Source organism: Acipenser ruthenus, chromosome 45 (genome assembly GCF_902713425.1).
Source record: "Acipenser ruthenus chromosome 45, fAciRut3.2 maternal haplotype, whole genome shotgun sequence".
Classification (NCBI taxonomy): domain Eukaryota; kingdom Metazoa; phylum Chordata; class Actinopteri; order Acipenseriformes; family Acipenseridae; genus Acipenser; species Acipenser ruthenus.
Window position 1 is genome coordinate 6,960,418 of NC_081233.1, and position 24,319 is coordinate 6,984,736.

General features: G+C 38.5%; 1 protein-coding gene and 1 long non-coding RNA gene across 2 annotated transcripts; one reads left to right on the plus strand and one right to left on the minus strand.

The window, feature by feature from the left end:
- The first annotated feature begins 366 nt into the window (after window positions 1–366).
- On the plus strand, window positions 367–5,775 carry LOC117967108 (inhibin beta B chain-like). The gene is made up of 2 exons (XM_034914326.2): window positions 367–1,346; window positions 4,202–5,775. Exons 1-2 carry the CDS (start codon window positions 974–976, stop codon window positions 4,948–4,950), a joined length of 1,122 nt encoding a protein of 373 aa, XP_034770217.1. The 5' UTR covers window positions 367–973; the 3' UTR covers window positions 4,951–5,775.
- A 12,060-nt stretch (window positions 5,776–17,835) lies between these two features.
- LOC131720913 (uncharacterized) lies at window positions 17,836–23,592 on the minus strand. Its single transcript, XR_009319758.1, has 3 exons — window positions 23,443–23,592; window positions 20,272–20,361; window positions 17,836–19,075 (listed from the first exon to the last, which is right to left on the minus strand). It is a non-coding gene; the product is annotated as an uncharacterized LOC131720913 (long non-coding RNA).
- Between the last annotated feature and the right edge of the window lie 727 nt (window positions 23,593–24,319).

The window sequence follows — 24,319 nt, forward strand, 5'->3', positions numbered from 1 at the left end:
AAGCAATTTTGGTTTGCTTGTCACGTACAACACACTGTCTAATCATACACTAATTAAATAGACATATTGATTAAAAAAAACAAAAAACATTAACGCAGTAATTGGACCACCTACCCGAGGAAACAGGAGCCCCGTGTTCGATCAACAGGGAAACCTGATGGATCTTTTAAAGAGAAATCAAATATCCTGCATTTTGATAAATCATCGCCTGTCAAACACGCAGCCCGTTCTTTTTTATGTTTTGCAAGGTTTATCTGTGATTTATCATTTCATAGTTTTCGTTAACTGTGTTTTACTACACTTTGCTGTGCCAACTATTATTTTACATTATCTGATAAGACAATTTGAATTCTAGTATGTCTCTTGGCCATATTTAATTTCGTTATTAAAATGATAAAAGCCATATGTTGGAGCGACTCATCTCACCTGCATTCCCTGCGCCCTCCCCTCGCTCGCGCACTTTGCCTTTACAGTACTGTTGCACCAGCAGCAACTGGTAGTGTTCTCGAGCTGCTGAATACACATTGCATCATTCTTACAAATACAATCTGCCTGTCTGGACTGACTGCCAGTCATACATTCCAAAGTCAAACATTTGGAAAGAGGGAGAAAAAAAGTACTTTTGTACTTCGGATTCCAGCATGTAACTTTATCTATTGTGACGCTGCACAACACACATCCTCCCAGTGCTGGTGCTGTACGTGTATAGTGTAGTGTAGGAATAGAGGTTTGGTCTGTGCAATGTGATGCATCGGAGCCATTAAGATACTTATTGTTGCCTTCAACGTGTGCAAGCAGAGCCGGAGTTGTAATCACGCTGGCAGTGACAGGTCTTGACTTGCAAATAGACAACCACAGCCTGAACACTCAAGACATCTGAATTTGAAACTTAGCCTGGTGGTGATTTGTTTTGGATTGGGTCACTTTTACGCACAGCGCACATACTGAGCATTCGTGTGTATCCGACTTCAAGATGGGCAGCAGTGACGTTCAGTCCGGGGTCAGGTGTGTTTCTCTTATGCTGGTTGTGCTGGTGGCAGCTACGTTGTCTCAGACACCTGGAGACGCCGGATGCCTGACTTGTGGCATGCCCGCCTTGGAGAAGGGCACCGAGGAACAGCTGCTGATAGAAATCGCCAAGCTGCAGATTCTCAGCAAACTTCATCTAAAGGAGAGACCCAACATCACCCACCCGGTGCCCAGAGCCGTCCTCCTCACCGCGCTCAGGAAGCTGCACGCCGGCAGGGTGAGGCAGGATGGCACCTTGGAATTGAACAGCAACCTGGAAAGACAAAACGCCAGGGCGAAAGACCAGGGATACGAAATCGTTAGTTTTGCTGACACCGGTGAGTGATAGTGCCACACAGCACTTTCTGTTTACCGAATTACTTAAATACTTTAATTTGTGTTTTACTTGATTACAAAATGTGGCTATTCAGGTTTCTTATTCCGGAGTTCACCTTGCACCAGGACTGGTTTTCAGCACAAAACTGGATGTCTAGTCTCCTATTGATATAACAAAGCATTAGATTTAGCCACATTTTAATTGTCGAGGCTTTTGCTTCTTAAAAGCAAATACCAACAAAACGATCAATTTTTTATATATAAAACACTTACCCGTAGGCGACCTTAGCTTTTTAACCGTTAAACGAGTCTCAAAACGCGGTGTCAACTTTCATTGGAGCATAAACGTTTTACATTTTAATTCTAAGTTGAGAAACACAATCCGACCTGCTAACAATGCATTAGACAAGTTAACATGATTTATTTTCAAAAACTTTTCTTTGTTTTACTCAGCTTATATATATATATATATATATATATATATATATATATATATATATATATATATATATATATATATAGATAGATAGATAGATATTACTGTCAATTGATTTTACAACAGCTTTACAGTGAGTGCAATAAAAAAAGATGCATTGGGTAAACGTTCCTTTTAAAAACGAGTATATCAAAATGTATCTAAATACACACGTATCTGAGGAGTAGTGCTAAACTACACCGTTCAATAATTTTTTTGTAAAGGCTGTTGTGTTACAGACTACACTGAGTATCAATGCATGTAGGTCGGTGAAGACACGTCTTCACAACGCTATTCAGTAACGTGGTAAATTCACCAGAATGAACTGACCGCTATTCTGAATATTCATAACAAATCGCAGGTAATACAAAATGACTTCGCCAATACTGTTCACAGCTTTTATTTACATTTTAAACCATGCACAACTGATGGTAGGTCTACATTAAAAGTTATTGCGCGCGCTTTAAGCGAAGCAGCCCTCGTCAGCTTAAAGACTTGCTTAAACTGATATTGCTGGTAACCCTTCAATCATTTTAATACATGCATTACACCTGTACCAAATAGAGTACGCACCAAAAAAACCGTGCTAGTGGGGACTTACCAGCTCCGTATTTGCAGTTTTTCAGAAGGGATTGATCGGTTGTATGTTACTTGATTTTTTTGACCCAATTCAAGCAGTTGTTCCATTTGCTTTCTGATAAATGAGTAAACAAAGCTACCAGTATGTGATAGAAAGGCTAAACTTAACGCGGTGTTCTACAAATGAAAACGCACAGTTCAAACAAACCTCACGACCTTTTTTTTTTTTTGGTTCGATATCTTTGTTTATTTATTTATTTTCTCTCGGTAAACACAAAAGGCAACGCATTATTTAAAAACAACAGATTTTATAGAGATTATACAGCACTTGTATGTCCAAAAAGTATATAGAAGCAGTTCTGTATTTAACTTTTTAATACGTGTTGTATGCTGTTCGTCCGTTCTCTTCAGCACATACTGTAATACATTTCCAAATCAGTCTTGCGACGCACGTGTTTGGTCATAGGGTTACTCTGTATAAAGGTAAACTGGACGGTGTTAGAGCAGCCTATTTTCATTCAATTAGATTGTGCAGGACGGCGTAATGTGAGTATAAATAATCTTAGAAAAGATAAACAGACTCAGAGTCGAAACGTATACCGCACTTTGGTTTTATTGGCTTTTTAAAAATGTGGCGTTTGTGCTAGCAAGCATCCGACACAAAAAACATGAGTTGCATGTATAATCTAACGCTTCCTAAAATCAATGGATCTTGTCCGCTCTCAGTTCCAGTTATTCCATTCACCCACGGTTTCCATCTTCTCAATAGCCAAATCTGAAAACAAACTATAACAAAAATGACATCGAACTGAATAAGTCCTAAAAACTCTCTCTCTCTCTCTCTCTCTCTCTCTCTCTCTCTCTCTCTCTCTCTCTCTCTCTCTCTCTCTCTCTCTCTCTCTCTCTCTCTCTCTCTCTCTCTCTCTCTCTCTCTCTCTCTCGTATAGTATTAAAGACACAGGTGTTTGTTTTTTGTGCCCCTGAGATTCAAGGCTTGCTCATTTGTCTAACAATCAGTATTTAAATGTACATGATGTATAATGTAATACACAGTTTAGCGTGGCTCCCTTCAGTTTACCTGATCACCTTGACCAGGTTATTCTGCAGTCAGAAAGCAGCTCTTAATCTATATTTAGGGCAGCAGTGTGGAGTAGTGGTTAGGGCTCTGGACTCTTGACCGGAGGGTCGTGGGTTCAATCCCCGGTGGAGGACACTGCTGCTGTACCCTTGAGCAACGTACTTTACCTAGATTGTTCCAGTAAAAACCCAACTGTATAAATGGGTGATTGTATGTAAAAATAACGTGATATCTTGTAACAATTGTAAGTCGCCCTGGATAAGGGCGTCTGCTAAGAAATAAATAATAATAATAATAATAATAATAATAATAACATTGATCCCAGCGCAAAATTGCTCCAGTGTCTTCTTTCTCCGTCCCTCCATTCTGTCTCAAAACAAAACAGAATTACGGGAAAGGTATGGCTTATTATTAATCAAAGCAAAAAGCAGACAGAGAAGAAAGTGTGTGAGAGAGGAAGAGCTACTAACTAACTTGGGAGAAAGTAGCAATTATTGGGAGTTAAAATATGATTTAGCCAGTTATCACTAATTGAAAATGTTCTATTAACATAGGATGGTCTTTATGGTGAGTTGGTCTTTATCTAGAGATGGAGTTTAAATGTTATTCCTATTTATACTAAATAAACTACCATTAATGAAGTTATCCAAGCATTGTATTTTAGTGTGTTGTACTGCATTCAATTAAAATGGTCAATAAGGCTTTCTTATTTTTTTTTTTCACAGATCATAGAGACGCAGCCAAATCCGGATTGACCTTTCAGTTCTCCAAAGAAAGAGGGATGAACTTTCAGATCCTCCAGTCCACCCTGTGGCTCTACTTCAAGTCTAGTTCTGAAGCCCCCAAGGAAAGAGTCACAGCCAAGGTCTTCCTGGCCGGCCCACACCAATCAAACCGGACATTGCTGAGCCAGAAGCAGTTTGACGTGAAATGGGGCAGCTGGCAAACTTTCCCCATCACCCGGGGAGTCCAGAACATCTTCGACAGAGGCGACAAGCAGGTGAAACTGGTCCTGGAGTGTGAAGGATGCCAGGACTTGGCCGTCCTGGGCAGCCTAGGCAATGCCTCCCACCAGCCTTTTCTGGTAGCCCAGGTGCGAGTCAGAGAAGAGCATTCCATCCACAAGAGGTCCCTGGATTGTGACACCAACATCAGCTTGTGCTGCAAGAAGGACATCTACGTGAGTTTCCGGGATATCGGCTGGCAGGACTGGATCATTGCCCCTGATGGTTATCACATGAACTACTGCATGGGGCTGTGCAGAGAGCACTTTGCAGGGGCCCCGGGCATCGCTGCCTCCTTCCACGCAGCCGTCTTCAACCAGCTCAAAGCCAACGGCATCCACTCTGCCGTCAGCTCCTGCTGCGTGCCCACCCAGCGGCGCCCTCTCTCAATGCTGTACTTCGATGCCTCCCACAATATCGTCAAGACCGACATTCCGGATATGATCGTGGAAGCTTGCGGATGTACATAAGTTCTTCTGTATATGGCTTTGCGGCTCCTGGAACATTTGGTGTGGACAACCACGGAGGTTTTTGAAGATCTACTAAATCAGCCAAAGGCTGGCCGCCATTTTGTCTAGCCAAACTTATGAACCATTGGGCATATCCAATTTAGTCCATTGTGGCACCTGGTGTGGCAGAAAAAATGATTCGCTAAATCTGTGATCTATGTGTGCTAAAGGATTCTTGAAGAAGAAATGGCTTGATTTAGAGGGCAGATTTTGTACTGCCCCAATTCACTCTAATACAGTTCAATGACATGAGCCAATGCCAATGTGCCAATTACCTAAGAGCCTTGAAGGGTCTTTGCTGACACTATACCACCTCCAAGGAAGGCAATAAAACAGATTAGCAGTTTATTAAGAACATTTGTTAACGGCTATGGGGAGAGGAAATATAACAATCATTAAACCTAAAAGGAAGGTTTAACTGCAGCAAACATTACATTTTAAGCACAAGTATGTATGTCCACAAAGTAGAAGAATAAATCAAATGTATTACAATTTTCTTTGCAGGTATATTGATTATTTATGAATTTGAACATTCTGTACTCAGGCAATATGAGACGCAGCTGTGAGAAGCACGAACTCAAAGAGGTATTACAAAACGACATGTGCAAACATTTGGCGTCAGCAAATGTGAATGTCCTTGATGATGACAGTCAATGGGCAATTGGTAGGAGCATGTCTTTATCTGGATTTTAGGACAGTTTGATGTGGCGTCAATCTTTAATTCTGAGACCACAGCTGCTGTACATGTGTACAGAATGTTTGTAGGTGATGCAATATTTTTGGTCAGAGCTGTATATATATATATATATATATATATATATATATATATATATATATATATATATATATATATATACAGAATAACACTATCTCCCAAATGTTATTGTGCAAAACTGTCTTTAAAACCAGTCAGGTGACAAGAGACCACTTGTTTTAGACTGGAAATCACTGGGACTGGTTTACAAGAGAATAAATGAAATGGAAATTGCATTTGTAGATTCAACTCTTATTTCAAGGGGGGCAATAATGTATTTTTCTTCATAGAGCACTTTTTTCATTTTCTGTGTACTTTAAACAATGCCTCAAGCTTTTTTTCTTTTTACAAACCTGTTACCGCTGAATGTCTGTTGCTTAAGCAGCAATATATTGTATGAATACCCATGTTTGAACTTGCCTAGCACATTGTATATAAAAAAATGTACTGTATATCAATATTATATATTTTTTAAAATAAAGCATCAAAGCTAATATTTTTGACTTTTGTGGTACTGTTCGTTTTGTATTCCCTGGGTTCCCTGGGCACACCTGAGTTAACCACACAACCGTTTACTGGGGGTGTGGTAGCTGCTCCTTTTATAGTCTTACTTCAGTTGTTTTCAAGGATAGGAATCCCAAAAGAAATCCGAACAGACCAGGGCACTACTTTTGTTATCTAAGACATTAAGGCAGGTGTATAGTTTGTTAGGTATTAGAGGGATAAAGACCACCCCCTACCACCCACAGACGCATGGCCTCGTTGAACGGTTCAATGGCATGTTAAAGTCTATGCTAAAAAAAGTTTGTTGCCGATACTGGGTAAGACTGGGACAGATGGTTACCATACCTTCTGTTCACATATCGAGAGGTTCCACAGGCAAGCACCGGATTCTCACCATTTGAGCTCCTGTATGGAAGGGTAGTGTGAGGTCCCCTGGATGTGCTTAAGGAGTCCTGGGGAACATCACCACCCACTCAGATGAACATTGTGAGTTATAATCTTCAAATGCGAGAGCAACTGGAGAAAATGTCAGCAATGGCCCACGAGAATATGGAGAAGGCACAGAAAGCACAGAAAAAAATGGTATGACCAGTCTGCACGATCTCGTACCCTAGACAAAGGAGAACAAGTACTTTTACTTTTATCTACCCATGAGAGTAGCTGAATGGCAAGGACCTTATAAAGTATTGGGGAAAGTAGGGCCTGTCAATTATGAGATTGAAATGCCTGACACACACAAGACTTATCACATAAATCTATTAAAGAAATGGGTCCCTAGAAAAGAACCAGAATCTGCTGGCAACCTATTCATCTGAGCAATCGAGAAAGAAAAGGAGAGTGCAGCACAATATTTTCCCATTGGAGAAAGGAAGGACTATGTAAAGTTGGATCACTTGATTCCCCAACAGCAGCTGGAGTTTTAGAACTGTATTCCTGAGGGTCTTTTCCAAGAAAAGCTAGGGTGCACAAAAGTAGTATAACACTGTATCGTTGTAAAAGATACCGAGCCAATATGATAAAGACTCTACAGAACTCCCTTGAAATTGTTGACAGTACTGAAAGAGGAGTTGGGTTTGATGTTGCAGCTCGGAGTGATTGAGCCTTCGAAAAGGGAGTGGTGCAGTCCGGTGGTCCTGGTCCCCAAAAAGGACGGAAGTATGCTTTTCTGCATACTTAATGCCAAATCTAAATTTGACTCCTATCCAACGCCACGCATAGAAGATCTTGTGGGGCGTTTGAGTAAAGCCCAGTACATTGGTACTCTGGACCTATGTCGAGGCTATTGGCAGGTGTCTCTCATGGAAACCAGCAGAGAATACACTGCATTTAGATTTTTTCTTTGGATTTTACCAGTTTACCGTGATGCCTTTCAGTCTTCATGGAGCACCTGCAACCTTTCAAAGGTTGGTGGACCAGGTACTTCACAGAACAGAGAACTATGCAGCCACTTAACCTGGTCGACATTGTCATCAGGTCACCCACTTTTAGCCCATTAAAATGATAAGACCACCACATATGTCTGGTCAATATAAATTGAAACACAACAATCCCTTTAAACTTACACTAGGATTCCATTTAAAAAATGGCGATGACATCCTTGTGGTCGCGGCTCTTGAAAAGAAAGAGCCAAACACTGCAGCAGCTTCAGTGCTTGCTTGCTTCTATCCAAGAAAAAAATAATCAATACTGTCTGAAAAGCAAAGGCCATGTTTGCTTGAATAAACAGCTCAAGTGGGGTTTATGGACTGTCTGTGTTAAGCAAACTACATCCACTGTCAAAGTCAACATTGCAACGTGGTCGACTGTGCTCAAAGCGCCTTTGCAAAAAATCTTAAGTTTAGTAAACTATCAACAATTAGGTCAAGAACACACAATGTTGAAAATAATATTACATTCTAGCTGCATTTGCCGTTAATGCATTTATTTTTGTTTAACCATTAAAACATCTTTCAGGCCCTTGAAAGCCCTAACCCTGTAGTTCAAGTTCACCTTTTTTATTACCTCTGTTTAAATTGTTGTATAATCGTATACAATTCACTCTTCAAACAGAACAGCATTACAACGTTTTCACACTTTTATCAGTTTTAAGTGTATTAACTAAAGTTCTTGTTAACACCCAAGATACTGCTGTGTTGAATTAATTAAACATGCGATGGAATTTAGTTACCTGTGGGCTGCAGGCAGGGATGAAACTAACCAACGGTTTTGGTAGGACACAATCAAAATTAATAACGTGAGTTTTGTAAACCAAAGCCCAAACACCACCCTAGCACTATTTATCAAGTAGTAGTATTATATAGTATCAAGTAGTAATACACTACTAGTTTATAATCATTTTATTATTATTATTATTATTATTATTATTATTATTATTATTATTATTATTATTATTATTATTTATTTCTTAGCAGACGCCCTTATCCAGGGCGACTTACAATCGTAAGCAAATACATTTCAAGTGTTACAATACAAGCAATACAATAAGAGCAAGAAATACAATAACTTTTGTTCAAGTGTGACAAACCACAATTCAATAATACAGCAGATAATAGTGATAGTTACATCAGGATATGATTAAATAGTGATAGTTACATAAGGATATGATTAAATACAAAATACTACAGGTTAAACACTTGGCAGATTACAGTATTCTGAAGTACAGGATTAAATGCAGTAAGATAGGGGGCAGATAAGAGCAAAATAATACATTGTGTTCTATAATTTTTAGAATAATAAAATGAATACATTATTGTAATCTATGAAACAAAATTTAGCATAAAAATATTTTTGAGAAAACATAAATAAAAAATAATTATAGTAAACCCATTGTTATATAAAACCAGTTACTAAAAAGCAAGGGCCTGTTTCTTATGTTGTACTAATATAATAATAATAATAATAATAATAATAATAATAATAATAATAATAATAATAATAATAATAATAATAATAATAATAATATGCCTTTTAAGATAGAATCCAAATACACCATAGAATTCAAGGAAATATATATATAAAAATCAATGTATCTATTTTTTTTAAATCATTTTCCATATGTTCATTTTTTTCGATGCAATCGATGGCCTAGCACAATAATAATAATAATAATAATAATAATAATAATAATAATAATAATAATAATAATAATAATCTATAGTCTACGCTTTATGATCAAAAAAGAACACCTATGAAAGTAATCTGCAGTACAGTACAACTACTGTTTTTCTCCCCCATTAAAAATAGATATAATATAAAATCAATTATATAATGCACAGTGCATCCAGGTAATTTGGGGAACTATTATTTTACGTTCGCGCTAGACGCTCGCCACGTCACAGCGAAAGTATTTTATTTTTTCTGTGTGGCTAAACTAATTTTCACCTTGTTCGCCGCAGTGGCGAAACCATTATAACCAGTTGCGGCCACATCAAGCAATGAAGACTTTTTTAATTTTTTTTTTATAGGAGACGCGTTGGCCACTTTAGTTTCTCTGCGATTTTGCTTTCGATTGATTTCTGGTCCTTGTGTGTAGTTTGCTTTGATTCGCGTGTTTAAACACTGTATATCGCGTGTGTTTTCTTATGCGTGCTACTAAGAAAAGGAAAACAGCTGACTCGATTATATTACCCCATACTAGTGTTTAATACATTGGATGCTAACAAACCTGAGTGCAACCCTTTGCGGTAAAAACAAAAGCTTCAGCGGTCTTGCGCTACAATATAGTGTTTGCAAAGAAACTTAAAGCTTAGGAAGTCTCTATTCAGCCTCTTTTTTTGGCACCTGACTTGGTTGTATGTTCTGTTTATTTTGAAACACATTTATTTTGTATTCTTTCTTTGAGTACTCTTCCCTGAGAGGGGCTGCCCGGACGCTCCTGTGCTTTACCAAACTTACTCTGGCTTTCTATTAGGCTGGACCTTCTGTAGCATAACAACGTTTAATTAGCAAAGACGATACATGTACTACAAAGCAGACATTTATTTTCTTTGACAATTTCTGGTAACTCGGAGCTCCCCTTACTCCTGGTATAATTGAGGGGTTGTATTCGTAGGTAATTACATTTGAAATCGTTATACTTTTTGTTTTGTGAAGCCTACAAAAATACTGTTACAGTTCTTTTTAACTACCTTTGCCGTGGCGCATGCTTTTCCAGTGTGTTTTTTTTAGAGACAGTGGCTAACTAAATAATCCCTAGAGGGAACGTAGTTGTTTTAAAACTTTCACATCAAGTGCAGAACGGGTTGGTCAGTTTCTGTGTGTTCCTTGTCTTTTCAGTTGCTTAAGGGTAACCATGTGTGTCTTGGCGTTAGTTTATGTATGTCTGGTTTATTTATTTTTTTTAATAGAGAGGGTATTTTATGTTATATATTTACCCTGTTTGCCTAAAACCGTGGCAGCACAAACCTTTGAACGGTTGATATAATACATTCGTCCTGGTTGTAATAGGCAGTTGTGTAATTTTAATTTTTTTCGGTTCGTGTTTCTTGAACGTTCTCCTCTCACTTGCATTATTCATTCTAAAGGGTGTCGGTGCTTGCTTACGATATTCCATCAATAGCTATTAAACACACAATGGAGCCGAATTTCAACGACAAACGTTTCCACTAGAAGCCTTGATCAGTGTCACCTTAGCTGTATGTCCGTTTTATCGGAGCGTGCAGCTGGATTGCGTACGGTTATATTACAGTACCTGTACCCTCTCCCTATCCTCCCTTGAAACTAGTTTGCCACGAGTTCACGCTCTGTGAACCGTGGCATGCTCCGGATAATGCCTCAACCGGGGGTATATATCCGCATGTTCTATACTAGAGAGCAAGCACATTCTAACGATTCAACTTATTAAAACGTTTAAACAGCTTCTGTATAGGGCTCTAAAGTGCAAAGGTGGGGACCAGGGCACAGAAATATTTGATTTTCAAAATAATTTAAATATAAATAGTACATTCTATTTTTATTTTAAAGTAGAATTTTCAGAGACTCTTTCTATCTCACAAAACTTTTTTTTTTTAGAATGGAAAACAATTTAATTAATAGAAAAGTTTTTTGTTTGTACTGGTGTGTGTACACACACACACACACACACACACACACACACACACACACACACACACACACACACACACACATATATATATATATATATATATATATATATATATATATATATATATATATATATATATTATCCCTTGTTAGCACCCCATTCTCCCCTCCTGGGTTATAAAAGTTATAAGAAATGGAGGTCTACAATTATTTATTTCAGCATTTGCAAAACTACAAAAATGCTAATTCAAAAGTATTCATATCCTGACAAGGAAAATTAAACTAATAGCTAGTTGAGGCACTAGCAATAACAACCTCTTTTAAATGATTAGGATATTTGTCAATGAGCTTTTGGCATGATTCTTTACTGATTTTTTTAAAAAAAATAATAATTTGACCATTCTTCAATGCAAAATTTGTTCCAGTTCATTCATATTCCAAGGACTTCTCTTGTGCACAGCCGCCTTCAACTCGTACCATTCTCAATCCTCAATCAGATTTAAACTAGGTCATTCCAGAACGTTGATTTTATTCTTTTTTAACCATTCTGAAGTAGATTCTGATGTGTGCTTTGGATCATTGTTGTGTTGGAACATCCAGTTGCACTTTAAACCAAGTTTTGGAGCGGAAGGTTTCAGATGATTGGTCAATATCTTTTGGTATGCTGTGGAATCCATTTTACCATGTATTGGAACTTAATTTCTTGTACCATTAGAGGAAAAACTTTTTTAGAATTAGGTTCTGCATTATCATATTGAAATTTCTAGCACCTTGTAGACAATCCTGTCATAGCATCAAAGGGTAGGAATACTTTTGAATTAGCATTTTTGGAGTTGACAAAAAAAGTTGCTGAAATAAATAATTGTAGACCTCCATTTCTTGTAACTTTTTTTTTTCCTTCTCCACAAAAGCACAACTTTTGCTACAAAAGATTTTCCCTAAAATTATTTTGTTTTTGAGAAATGTATGTAAATTTTCATTGGAGTATGTAAACTTGTGTAGATTTGTAAATCCTTCAAATTGTTACCTGACGAATGAATGCAGAGAACAGAAATAATAAATGTGTTGTGTTTATTTATTTTTTACATTTTTCTCTCTGTGTTTATTCTTTGTTCAGTTCATTCAAGCCATTAAATTTGCGTCCCCCAGCATTTCACTGGGAGCTGCACTTGAACTGGCTGGTAGCGATTTTGCTGCCTCTGCTCTGCTCTATACTATCCTGTATATACTATTGATATGTATTTTTTTATCATACTTATAGCTCTGGTTTTAATTTACAGGAGATGGATGTTACTAGCATACTTACTGATCGAGACAGTACTGACATTTTCAATTATTATGAATGTTTTTTTTTAATTTTTTTTAGCTATTTGCAAAATGAGTATTTAATATTTTTTTTATTTAAAATACATTGCTAGCATTTTTTTAACAATGTGTATTTTAAATAGATTTGTAGACCACTATGTTCTGTTTTTCTAATAGTTTCCTTGACTATTTTACCCAGCCCTTAACACAAAGATACAAACAAGAAATTTGAAGTCAAGAAAACAAACATTTAGGTGATCAGGGTACTGCTAGTAAAACCACAATTTGAAACGTACGTCTGCTTGACACAAGTGAAACCCATATTGGGGTATATCACATAGAAGGTGAGTGAGCAGTTCAGTCGCCATGCCTCAAGCCTGCCTTGGACTGGAGGGAGCACCCTTTCTCTTAGGGGAGTGAGGGAGCAGTTCAGTCTCCATGCCTCAAGCCTGCCTTGGACTGGAGGGAGCACCCTTTCTCTTAGGGGAGTGAGGGAGCAGTTCAGTCTCCATGCCTCAAGCCTGCCTTGGACTGGAGGGAGCACCCTTTCTCTTAGGGGAGTGAGGGAGCAGTTCAGTCTTCATGCCTCAAGCTGAATACATTTCACTGCCACTGGATTTAGAGTTGAAATCTCCAAACCAATTTCACTTGTGACAAAAGCCAGTTTTAACTGAGGCACCCAGAAGCATTGACCTGATTACTGAATTATCCCACACCCAGTATAATGGTTTCAGGTTCAACAGTGTTCTTGGGAAGAATTCAACTGGCGTGGCTGGTTTGCATTGCTTTACAGCAGTGGCTGTGTATTTTTATTCATGGATATTTCCAGAACCCTAAAGAACAGGTAGCACCCAGGCCTCCAGGGATAAAAGACTACCGTCCCACATAACTACCCCCCCCCCCCCGCCCCCACCTCCAAACGCTAAAGTGTACCACATTGAAAAATAATTGGCTCACACTAAACGGATTGCAGGCCTTGTTTGTGACACAGTGACATACTGACACACTAACAGGAAAACATAACAGAGAGCTCAGGCCCGTTAAGACCATAATCCTCCTTCCTCTCCCCAGCAGCCAATCACATCCCTACAATCTGTCTTGAGGTGTATTTTAAGCGTCAATCCCTCAGAATCGCTGCTCTAAAAAGCTGGTGGTAAGTTTCCACTGTCATTTAGCAGTTTCCCATTCTTTTATCCTGTTTTTACCACACATTTACTGCACTTTATAATGGTTTGCCATGGTTTTGACTATGCTTTGCTACACATATACAACACTAAGGTGTATAGAGGAATACGGTATACACATGTAGGGGAGTGAAACCCACACATTATCAATAGCATGTAAAGAGTAAGTAGCGGGGTACCGAAGAATATAGCGTTATACGTCCCCACGTGTTGTTACAACTGTTTAAATAATGTACCAGTAATTTCTTTTCATTGTTAACATCCTGACAACTTTTTACAAGTCTGTTTCAAAGCTCTTTTCAAAATGTCTGCTCTAGTGCACTGGGGTTTGAGATCTGTCCTCTACAACGTTATCGCGCCCCCCGTTTTGCGTGTAAAATCTTGCTATATTTTTTTTGCTTGCTTTTTATACTTTAATTTGGGAGATTTTTAAATCTAACAAGAATTTTTTTGTTTTTTGATTGTTATTTTTGCAGTTTTCCCATGCTTTGCCCATGGTTATAATGTGCATTTATAATAGTTTGCCCTGGTTTGCCACGTTTTTTTTTAAATATGCTTTACCATGCTTACCTATGCTTTCACTGTGCATTATTACACTTTTTTACAATTATAACATTTTTGCTTCCTGGTACTTAATCACTTCATATGTTGTAGTTCAAACGCTCCAATGGCCTAGCTCCAATCAGACCATGTGACCTGCAGCACAGGTCCCAGGATGCAGCGGGACCTGTGCGGTGTTTGAAATCTGTCCAAAACGAGTAGAAAAAAAGAAGAGTTTGTTCTGGGACCCTCATCTCAACTACAAATGTATTTTTCTTCAGGTTCCAGTCTGAGACTTGGACCATGTAACGGGTCTCAAAGTGTTCCAGTGTCTCTGAGAGCAATAGGTCCATTTGTTTTAGAAGTGACACGTCCTCGGTAAGTAGACCGGTCTATGATTAGAATTTACTACTCCGTACTTCCTGACAACTAGCATAAAGCTTGATCCTGCCACCTCCCCCAGACTCCACACACCAAACAAACACACATCCACAAGCTTGCATGACCTCCCATTAACTGGAAAATCTCCTGACTGGATAATCCAATTACCGCCGGGGACCCAGTTACTTAATATATCTCATGCATAACATGTCTGATGCTTCCAGTACTGATGGACTAACACATTCCACTTTAATACAGGTGGTCGAAAACCAATCTCCCCATGTGAACTGTTTGCATTGGAAATTAATCACCAGTCAAACATGTTGCTGGATAGAAAGAGACTTATTTATGTGGGCTGTTCGTTTTCAGTTTTCAGGCGCCCGGCCAGTCTACAGGGGTCGCTGGTGCACGGTGAGCTGAGGACACTCACCACCCCCCACCCAGTACGGCACTCGGCCAATTGTGTGCCGCCCCCAGTAACTTGAATGAGACTACGAATCACTAATAATGTAAAAAAAAGAGAAAAAAAAGAGGCAGCTCCTTATTTTGAATTCAAACCGAACACAAAAGGCGACTTCAGCTAAATTGCTTTTCCCGGATTTAAAATCTTAATGATTCGTTGCAAATATGTTATAACCTGTTTTCCAAATATTAGTTTCCTCTTAATTTAGCATTTAATGAAATCAGTTTAACTTCACTCGCTGTTTGCGAATTAAAAGCAAGGAGCTGCCTTTTTTTTTTAACATTATCAATGAAAGAGAATCATCGTCTAAATCAAGTTACGAGAGAAAAAACAAATGCCTCATTTCAATCAACACTTTTCCAAGAGTTTAATTAAACGAAGTCGGCTCAAAAAAAGGAACATCACGTGACCAAAAAGAAAAACCGAAGCCAAGAGCCGGATGTATACCATATGTACTTGCCACTGGTCTTTTAACCACGTGGCATGCAGGACATTTCCAAGCACTTTGATCTCATTATTGGCCCAACTGGTCTGTGACCTTTAATTCCCAATGGTATGCCAGCACGACAGTAAACATTTTCAAAACCTTCCAATTTATACTTCTTAAAGACACTATGAGTAATGGTTCTGCACACGCCTGGTTACAGCTATGAACTCCACTCTGAGAAAACATCTCACTTTTTTTTCTGGTTTGCTCCAGATCCCCTTATTGGTTTTGGCTAGACTCTCTCAGTGACGGCAAAGATCAACGGGTCCCGTCTGCACTGATAGCAGTGTGGATATCTTCAGTTGGCAAACAATCTAATTCACGTTGCATCCAGCTCTATTTTGTGTATTCGTTTTGAAGAGATTTTTTTTTTTACTACCAAAAAAAATGGTTCCTTCTGAATAAAAACCTTGTACCAGAAAATATTTACCATTTATTTCACTTTAATTTTTATCTACCTGCTCTTCCCTATAAAATTCCCACGTCTGACTTTATTACTTGCCTACTGTAAGGAGTGGCATTCACACTTCTGCAAGCTTAGTATCTGACACATGTAAAATCAGCAAATCCATATACGAGATCCTTCACATTTTACAACTAGAATGGAGACCACATCACCCTGTGATATAACTGTGTTAATCCAAACTCATTTCAGCATTGAAGATCTTGTGAAATACTTTTGTCATTTAAATGTACTTGTTTCTCTCAGCATTAAAATGTACCACTAACAAGTGCTATTGTATTATTATTTATTTCTTAGCAGACGCCCTTATCCAGGGCGACTTACAATTGTTACAAGATATCACATTATACATTATTTCACATTATACAGATATCACATTATTTTACATACAATTACCCATTTTTACAGTTGGGTTTTTACTGGAGCAATCTAGGTAAAGTACCTTGCTCAAGGGTACAACAGCAGTGTCCCCCACTGGGGATTGAACCCACAACCCTCCGGTCAAGAGTCCAGAGCCCTAACCACTACTCCACACTGCTGCCCTATTGTACTCCACTGCTGCCCTATCACAAGCACTGTTAGATTTGTTATTTGTACATCAAAAATATATAAACGAGAGACTCAGGAAGGCAACCTCTAAGTAAAAAGTAGGACAGAGGGGTCAGGGGGCTACTAAATTTATATAACACCTCATCTAAAGAAGGCAACAGCGCCAGGAATTAATGTCAGGCTTGTTGTCTTCCATAAACCCTGTGGCTCTTGCTGTCTGTGTACCTTCAAGGTTTTTTAAGGCTATTGACGATCATGGAGCATGGTAAGAATTCATCTGATGCTTCAGCTCAGGACTAAGCAGAGGGTCATTTGTGGTGACCTGGCTGGGTGCTCATTTCTGGAATGTACGTCTGCGTCTCTGTAATTCTTTTATGTAACGGGGCTAAAGTTTCTAAAGTAAAGGCACACTGCCCCCTTGGTAGAAAAAGTTGCCAGCATTCAGTTAATAGTACAGTCTGAAAATACTACTACCCATGCTTGTAGCTGAAGTTGTTTTTCATGCCATTCTATTACACTGTGTTGTAAAATATCTTCGGGAAGCTCAGATCAAAGGGATGCTTTTTATCTTTCGGGATGTTTCATTTCTCACTTGTTCACATTTCAAGCGTGTGTTGTACAGTTCAGTACTTCTCAACCCCAGGCCTCAGGGACCCCTAATTGGCTTAATTAGGTATGTTTTAATTGTTTTCAGCTCCTAAACAGTCAGAGTGTTCAACTTAACTATAAAATGTTATAAGCATTGAAATCTGCAACTTTTTAGGAGCTGAGAACAATTAAGAGTCCTAATTAAGCTAATTATTAGTTCAATTAAGGGTTTAGTTAAGTGATTGAGAGCTCAGCTGGAATGAAAACCAGAAGACACAGGGGTCCCCGAGGACCGGGGTTGAGAACCATTGGTATAGTTGCTGTTTCTGCTTTGATCATTAGTCACCATTCTCCATTCATTACTGCACCCTGTGCAACTGTGAGGTAGTAAATGAAAAATCTCTGTACAAAATCACTGTTTAGAGGGGACAAAAATGAGAGCTGCACACCCCAGTCTTTTTATTTCAAAATAGATGCACTTTGTTCGCAGAGAATGTCGATGCACTTTACTCTTAGTATTTCTTGTTTTAAAGCTGATGCCAATTGACTGTACAAGGTCTTTATTTATATGTAAGGTTGATGCACTTTATTATCATTCAGGCTTTTCGTCAAAAGCCAGCCGTCTGGTTTGAGTGATTTCTTTAGTAGTTTAAAGCAGCACTCGTTTCTCTTAGGTTGCATGCTGTCTTGTTGCATTAAAACGTGGCTGTCATTCTACCTTCACATCTCCCCTTACAAACCTGGTTGTTCTCCACCCCTTGCACACGTATTGCTTCCTCCATTGCTGCGTCTGCGTGTACTGTTTCTATTTACCATGCCTATACCAACACAAGATGCTTTTGTCGGCTGATTGTGGAGAAATGAGGCGGGGAAGCAGGAGTGTTGCACCAGCTTCAGAGCGCAATGACTCACCTATGGGCTACAGTGCACAATGCCTGTATGCTTCCTTGCATCCCCAAAAGTGTCTTTTTTCAACGTTTTCTGAGATTAGTTTGTTAGCACGGCTGAAAACGCTCCTCTCGCCTTCTGTCTTTAGGCATGGTAAACGCAGGGACAGGGATCAGTGCCATGTAATTAAACGGAGCATTGGAAAATTCAGAACAATTATGTGAGAGAGATAAAAAGATACAAGTAATAAGAGGAAAAACAAGATTTAAGAGACCGTTTGGACATTTTTACTGTTGTCCAACCTTAGAACATCCAGCTACAAATGTCCCCTTTGCACCCCTTTCTTACATGTGTACAGCGTTTGCAATCGTTCTAACTGGTTTATCAGTCCTGTTGCTCTAACACTGAGATTTTGATTATCTTTCTCTATTGCTCAATCTAACTGTAACATTTCAGGCAAATATGTGCATAAAATTGTAATAGCTTAACATGAAGAGTAACCAAGGTTAGTTTCTAAAAAGCTTGCAGGTCGCTTGGTGTTTATCTATAGATTAATTGACCCCGCTGGTGATGTCCCGCACAGCTCTGAAAGTAGCTTTTCTCAGTAAAGCAATCCACTGAATTAACAAGAGACTGACTCTCTGATAAGTGATATTCCATGAAGTGTGTTATACATTAACTGTATACCCAGTATAAGCTACTGTAGAGAAAAAGAGGCTCAATAGGATCTAGCTGTGCGTCGTTGCAGGACACCAGGAAAAGGGAGCCGTCGGGAGCCATCAATGTGCTGAGAAGATGGAACTATATGTCATAAGAATTGTCTGTTGGTTAATATGTTTGTGAGAATGTTGCTGCCAGGATTTCTTACCTTCAGCCTGGACTTTTCCTTCAGCAAAAGTGGATTTCTAAACATATTCTCATGTTTTCTGCTTGGACTCTGAAAAAACAGCGGAGCACAAGGTATATTGCTTTAAAACTAAATGCTAATAAGCCAAAAGATTCAATTACAAAGTAATTTACTAAATTCTGATCTAGGGCAAATGAAGAATGGTACTAAAAGATATTTAAAGAATGTTTTTTTTTAAAAAACACAAAACCTGTTTTTTACAGACTACAAAAGCTTAGCAAATCTTGAATGATTTAACCATATACTCCTTCTAATTTTACAAGCAGCGTGGCACATTGCATTTCATAAACTGCTTAATATGTGGAATGCTGTATGAAGTATTATATGACCAGGGCTCTGCCAAACCACTGTCTTTGCCGTTCCAGACCCTCTTATCGTGAGACAGTATGATACAGTTTGATGGTATGTCACAATAGCTCCACAGTAACAGCTGACGAACGACTGAAGTCAAAAACACTTGTTACATAACAGCTCTAGCTACAGGGCTTATATCATGTAATATTACAATTATTATTGGTTTATTTAGCAGACACCTTTATCCAACGTGACTTAGAGACTAGGGTGTGTGAACTATGCATCAGCTGCAGTCACTTCCAACAACGCCTCACCCGAAAGACGGAGCACAAGAAGGTGAAGTGACTTTCTCTGGGTCACACAGTGAGTGTGTTGTGATTTGAACCGGAGCTTTTGAATATAGTTTTTTAACAGTTTTCTTTTCCCCGGTCCTTCATTACTGCTGAAATGGCTATGTGATTGGTTTGTACTGTTATAGTTTTAAATGTATACACTATTTATGCTGTATATTAAATAGGAGGTGAGCCATACAAAAATGCACAAGTTAAAGAAGACACAATCTGGTCTACTCGCCTGTTTAATATTCTAGATTGAATGTGTTAAACAGCTGGCAGGCTGTAATTTTTGACTAGTTTTAAATAGCTGCGGTCACACTTTTAGAAATAAAATAAAAGCATAGAAGAGCACTAAAACTGACTCTCTTTAGTCCCTCTAAAATAATATTGATAATAATAATATCATAATATAGTTTTAGGAGTTGGATCAGGGAGATAATATTTTCAATATAAAATAGAAAACACTTTGATTCCAGACTAGCAAGAAAACAGTCATCCAAAAAAATTGAAATGTTAAGCCCCTATAACACATATTTGTATATACTTCTCCATACAGGTCAGCTACTTGGCAGTCCAGCTGTTAAAGAGTTAACTTACCAGATGATGTTTCATCTGATTGGTTGGGATGCTGCGCCAATCGCATTCCTGTCGTTCAGGTCCCAGAAAGCAGCATTTGCAAATTCTGAACTAAAAAACAGAAAAGTGACCTGTAGATCAATCAAAAAGTATTCACCCCTGTAAATGATCAAATAAATAATCTCCTGCAAAAGTATTCTGCAGTGAACTTCCACTCTAATGTTGCTGTTTCCATGCATTTGCCATGAAAATACATTTACTGTGCAATGCCATGCTTTTAAACCATGTTTTCACTTTTGTTTGTGCTGTGTTTTCACTACACTTTGCTATGCATTTTCCATAACATACCAATATAAGCAATAAAGAAAATCACAGAAAAAAAAAAACAATATGCCACGTCTGTTGGAGGCTGGACTAGGGCAGCGTACTGTGGCTCACAGCCAGCAATTTCAAACCTGGCGAGACGGTATAACCAGACACACTCTGTCAATGACAGGTCACGAACTGGGAGACCAAGAGTCACAACACCTGCCCAAGATCGACAGATCATTTTGCAGCATCTTCGTGATGTCAATTGTTAATCAGCACAATAAAAAGTCACTGCACCTGCTCTAAAACAGAGTTTGTCATTTTTCGATCACATCTAGTGAATTTTATCCAAATATAAGTGATAAGTTTCTTTTGATGCTCAGTATATACACATAGAGACAGCTGTGAAGGTGGAGAAGAGAGAGGTAGAGGGATGTTGATTGCATTGTTAGCTGACTGGAATATTGGCAATGTATAGGGAAGTGATTTAGCTATGTGGCTCTCCTCCCAGCCATAGCTATTATGTGACAAGCTAGTTATGTGGTTCTTCAACTGAATAATTCTGCAGCAGACTGTGCTGTGATTCAATGGGAGCCTTTGTGACGTTTGTTTATCCAATGTAGAGTGCCCCCGTTATCGCAGGATAACACTATTTTAAAATCCCAATGAAAGGCAGCGAGATTCTATAAAATAAAGCTAAATGTTATATGAAATAAAACTCGGTGCTGTCACACTGAAATGTTTACTATAGTTACTCTGAAACTTAATTCACAGCTGTTCAGTATTGCATCACCCTCTAGCGTCTGACCCACGTAACTGAATTTGCAGTACCTTTATAAATCCTTCACGTTAAAGTAAGGGAATGGTGACAAATGTGGACTTGAAAAGAAACACATGTTCTTGCATACATGCATTTTCATCCTAAAACGGGATATCTGTTTCTACTTGAGGGCAATCAAATCGCTTTTAGGAAGGCTTTCAAGATTAACCTACTGTAGGGAGCATAATAGGAACAGACTACTTGAAAGGAAGGCAAGAAAACTGGGAGCTTTCTTATGGGGCCAGATAGCTTTGTTTTTTTGTTTTTTTTAATGAAAACACGTGTTTCTTTCAAAACTGCACATGTGAGAATTACAGTGAATGGAAGCTAGAACTTTAATGAAAACTAGCCACATTAAAAAACACAGATCCTTATATTGATCTGATTCATTTCTGAAATAATGTTTTGTTTTTTTCTTGAACGGAGCTTCAAAAAATGCCAGGAGGAAAATTGGCTTCATTCAACTTTATTAGGTCCCTGTCTACCCGATTTGAATTTGGCATTGCCCTGTTGTGGGGCATGTTCTCCTGCTATACCCTTGATTACTCTGGAAGGCTGAATGAATGAGGGAGTTAACTAGTGTTTACTACCCAACAATGCTGCCCTTGTACCCTGATGGTGATGGCTATTTTCAAGATGACATTGCATCCATCCCCCTTGCCAGAATTGTGCTCGAATGGTTTGAGAAGCATGTCCGAGACTTCAGGCATCCTTCACGGCCAGCACCATCCTCGGATCTCCACCAGGTTCAACATTCATCATCCCGATCCTCTGCCTACCTCGCTGCGCCAGACTGAAATGTTAATGACTGAATGGAACCCTTCCAACACCTTGTGGAGTCTATGCCATGTCAAGCCTCTGATCAGGACAAACGATGGCCCAGCCTGATATTAGGCACAGGTCCTAATAAAGTGCCCAGGCAGTGTGGAATTACAATAGCAAGAACAGTTTAAAAACAGTTCTTCATGAATCCCTTCCATTTTCACAATGGATGTGCTGGGGGGACGCCTGGATGTCGAGATCAAAGACAAAACTTGCAAGAAGTGCATGGAGTATGGTTCTCTAACTTATAAAAACCTGTTAATATGTCACCATAGGCAGCTGGTTTCATTACAGTTACAGCTATCTGTGTTTTCAATATTAAAAACCTGTTGGCAAAATAACTGACTGGAATTGTATTGCCCAGTAGGGCAAAAAGCTTTTTTTTTTTAAAAAAAAGAATAAACAATTTGATAACAAAATCGACTGAGCCCTATCAGCCTAAACTTTGGACTGAATTTCATAATACTGCCGTTGTTTTGCGTAAATGTTGTGTAGTATTTCAATCAGTAACTGTTCAGATCAATTCAATAGACCCTATTGTTCGATGTTGAAGACAGACGGGAGAGGACACTTTTTGTGTCAGATTTGGGTAAAGGCAGGTTCTGGGATCAATCAGTTTTAAGGAACAAGGGCTTCTACGATCATACATTTTGTACATAACATTTATTCTTTTCTCATGTGCTTAATATATGTAAGCACTTTGTGATCTACTTCTTATACTAGACATTTTACAGACCATTTTAGTGTTAGAAGTTTATTCGCTGTGATACCTTTAGAGAATGTTTCTAAAAAGTCATGCTCACAGTGAAGTTATTCAATTGGATCTGTGTTGATCAATGCTATTAAGCTTGCTTGCCACTTGAACGACTAGGCAAGACTTGAAATCCATTTTCTTAGCGTGAGCAATCTGATCAATGGTCCCCTTTTCATTGTGATGAACATCTGTTGGTTTGTTACTTGCTTTGGTGTATTCACGCTGCAGCAAAACATGGAAAGCATGTTCCAAATACACCAAAACTGACAGCTTGTACAGGAAGTAAATGGATACGCAGAAGTAATATTCATCTTTAGTCATTGTTTAGCCATATATATATAGCTAATATATATATAAATAAACTAGAACCATATAAACTAATAGTAATATACTCATTCTCTGAAGCACTATACAATTGACAACTAATATACAAATACACAATGCAGCAAAACAAAAAGAGAAAATATCACAGATGCTAAAATCTTACCTTTTCTGGAAGGCATATAACTTCTCAGTCATTTGCCTGCAGAATCCTGTGCTGGCACTGTAGATTGGAGCAGCTTTGAACAGTGAGGTGGCGTGCAGAGCGCCTCTATTTATGTATCTCTGTCAGCCTATAATTAAAGAATTTACCATCTGAACCATCTGCAAGGGAAAAGAGATCCTTTGCTACTAAGAAAGTCCCAGCAGATGCTGAGCTCAGTGACAGATGCACAGCCCCAGCTGCCTACAGCAGCGCTGTACCCTGAAGGTGACAGGCTGTGTCTCAAGGGAAACACGCACTTGCATTGCACTGCCTTTGCAAAAGCAGTGACGGGGTCTTAATAAAACAACCCAACCATGTGTCATTTGTTTTTGCATTTACACAATAATGTAAAAAAAATGAAAAATGTATTAAATTAATTACTTTCAATATTATTTTACACTAAAATAAAAAACATTTTCTATGCATTCTGCAGCTCAATCCACTCAAGTATGCTCTATTGTTCAATTCTGTCTCCTATGTGTTTGCATTGAACTGTGATACTGTATTTGCACTCCTTGGTTTCACTGGAGAACTATGAATAGATTTTCAGCTTTACCTATTAGCTGGTTTAGTACCTCTGTCTAATCTAACAGAGTACTCTTGATATCTTTAATCTAGAGCTTCTTATGTGAACAGACACCTGTGATTTAATATCTCATTTTATTTCACAGCAGGTTTGAGTGGGGAAGATACCAGGATGCTGGGCAAGTTACTCTTTTGTGCGTTCTACTTCATTAGGATGCAAACTGTTTTGGCTTACCGGTTTGTGTACTTTCACAAGCATTGGCTCCGGATTTAAGCTTAACTTCTTTCCACTTTGAAATAAAGAGGTAGGCAC

Bases quoted from the DNA above. Each gene is read 5' to 3' on its own strand.
- LOC117967108 (XM_034914326.2), top strand. From the start codon at position 974: ATGGGCAGCAGTGACGTTCAGTCCGGGGTCAGGTGTGTTTCTCTTATG. The intron at 1,347-4,201 runs GTGAGTGATAGT...TTTTTTTCACAG, and splicing joins CGTTAGTTTTGCTGACACCG to ATCATAGAGACGCAGCCAAA.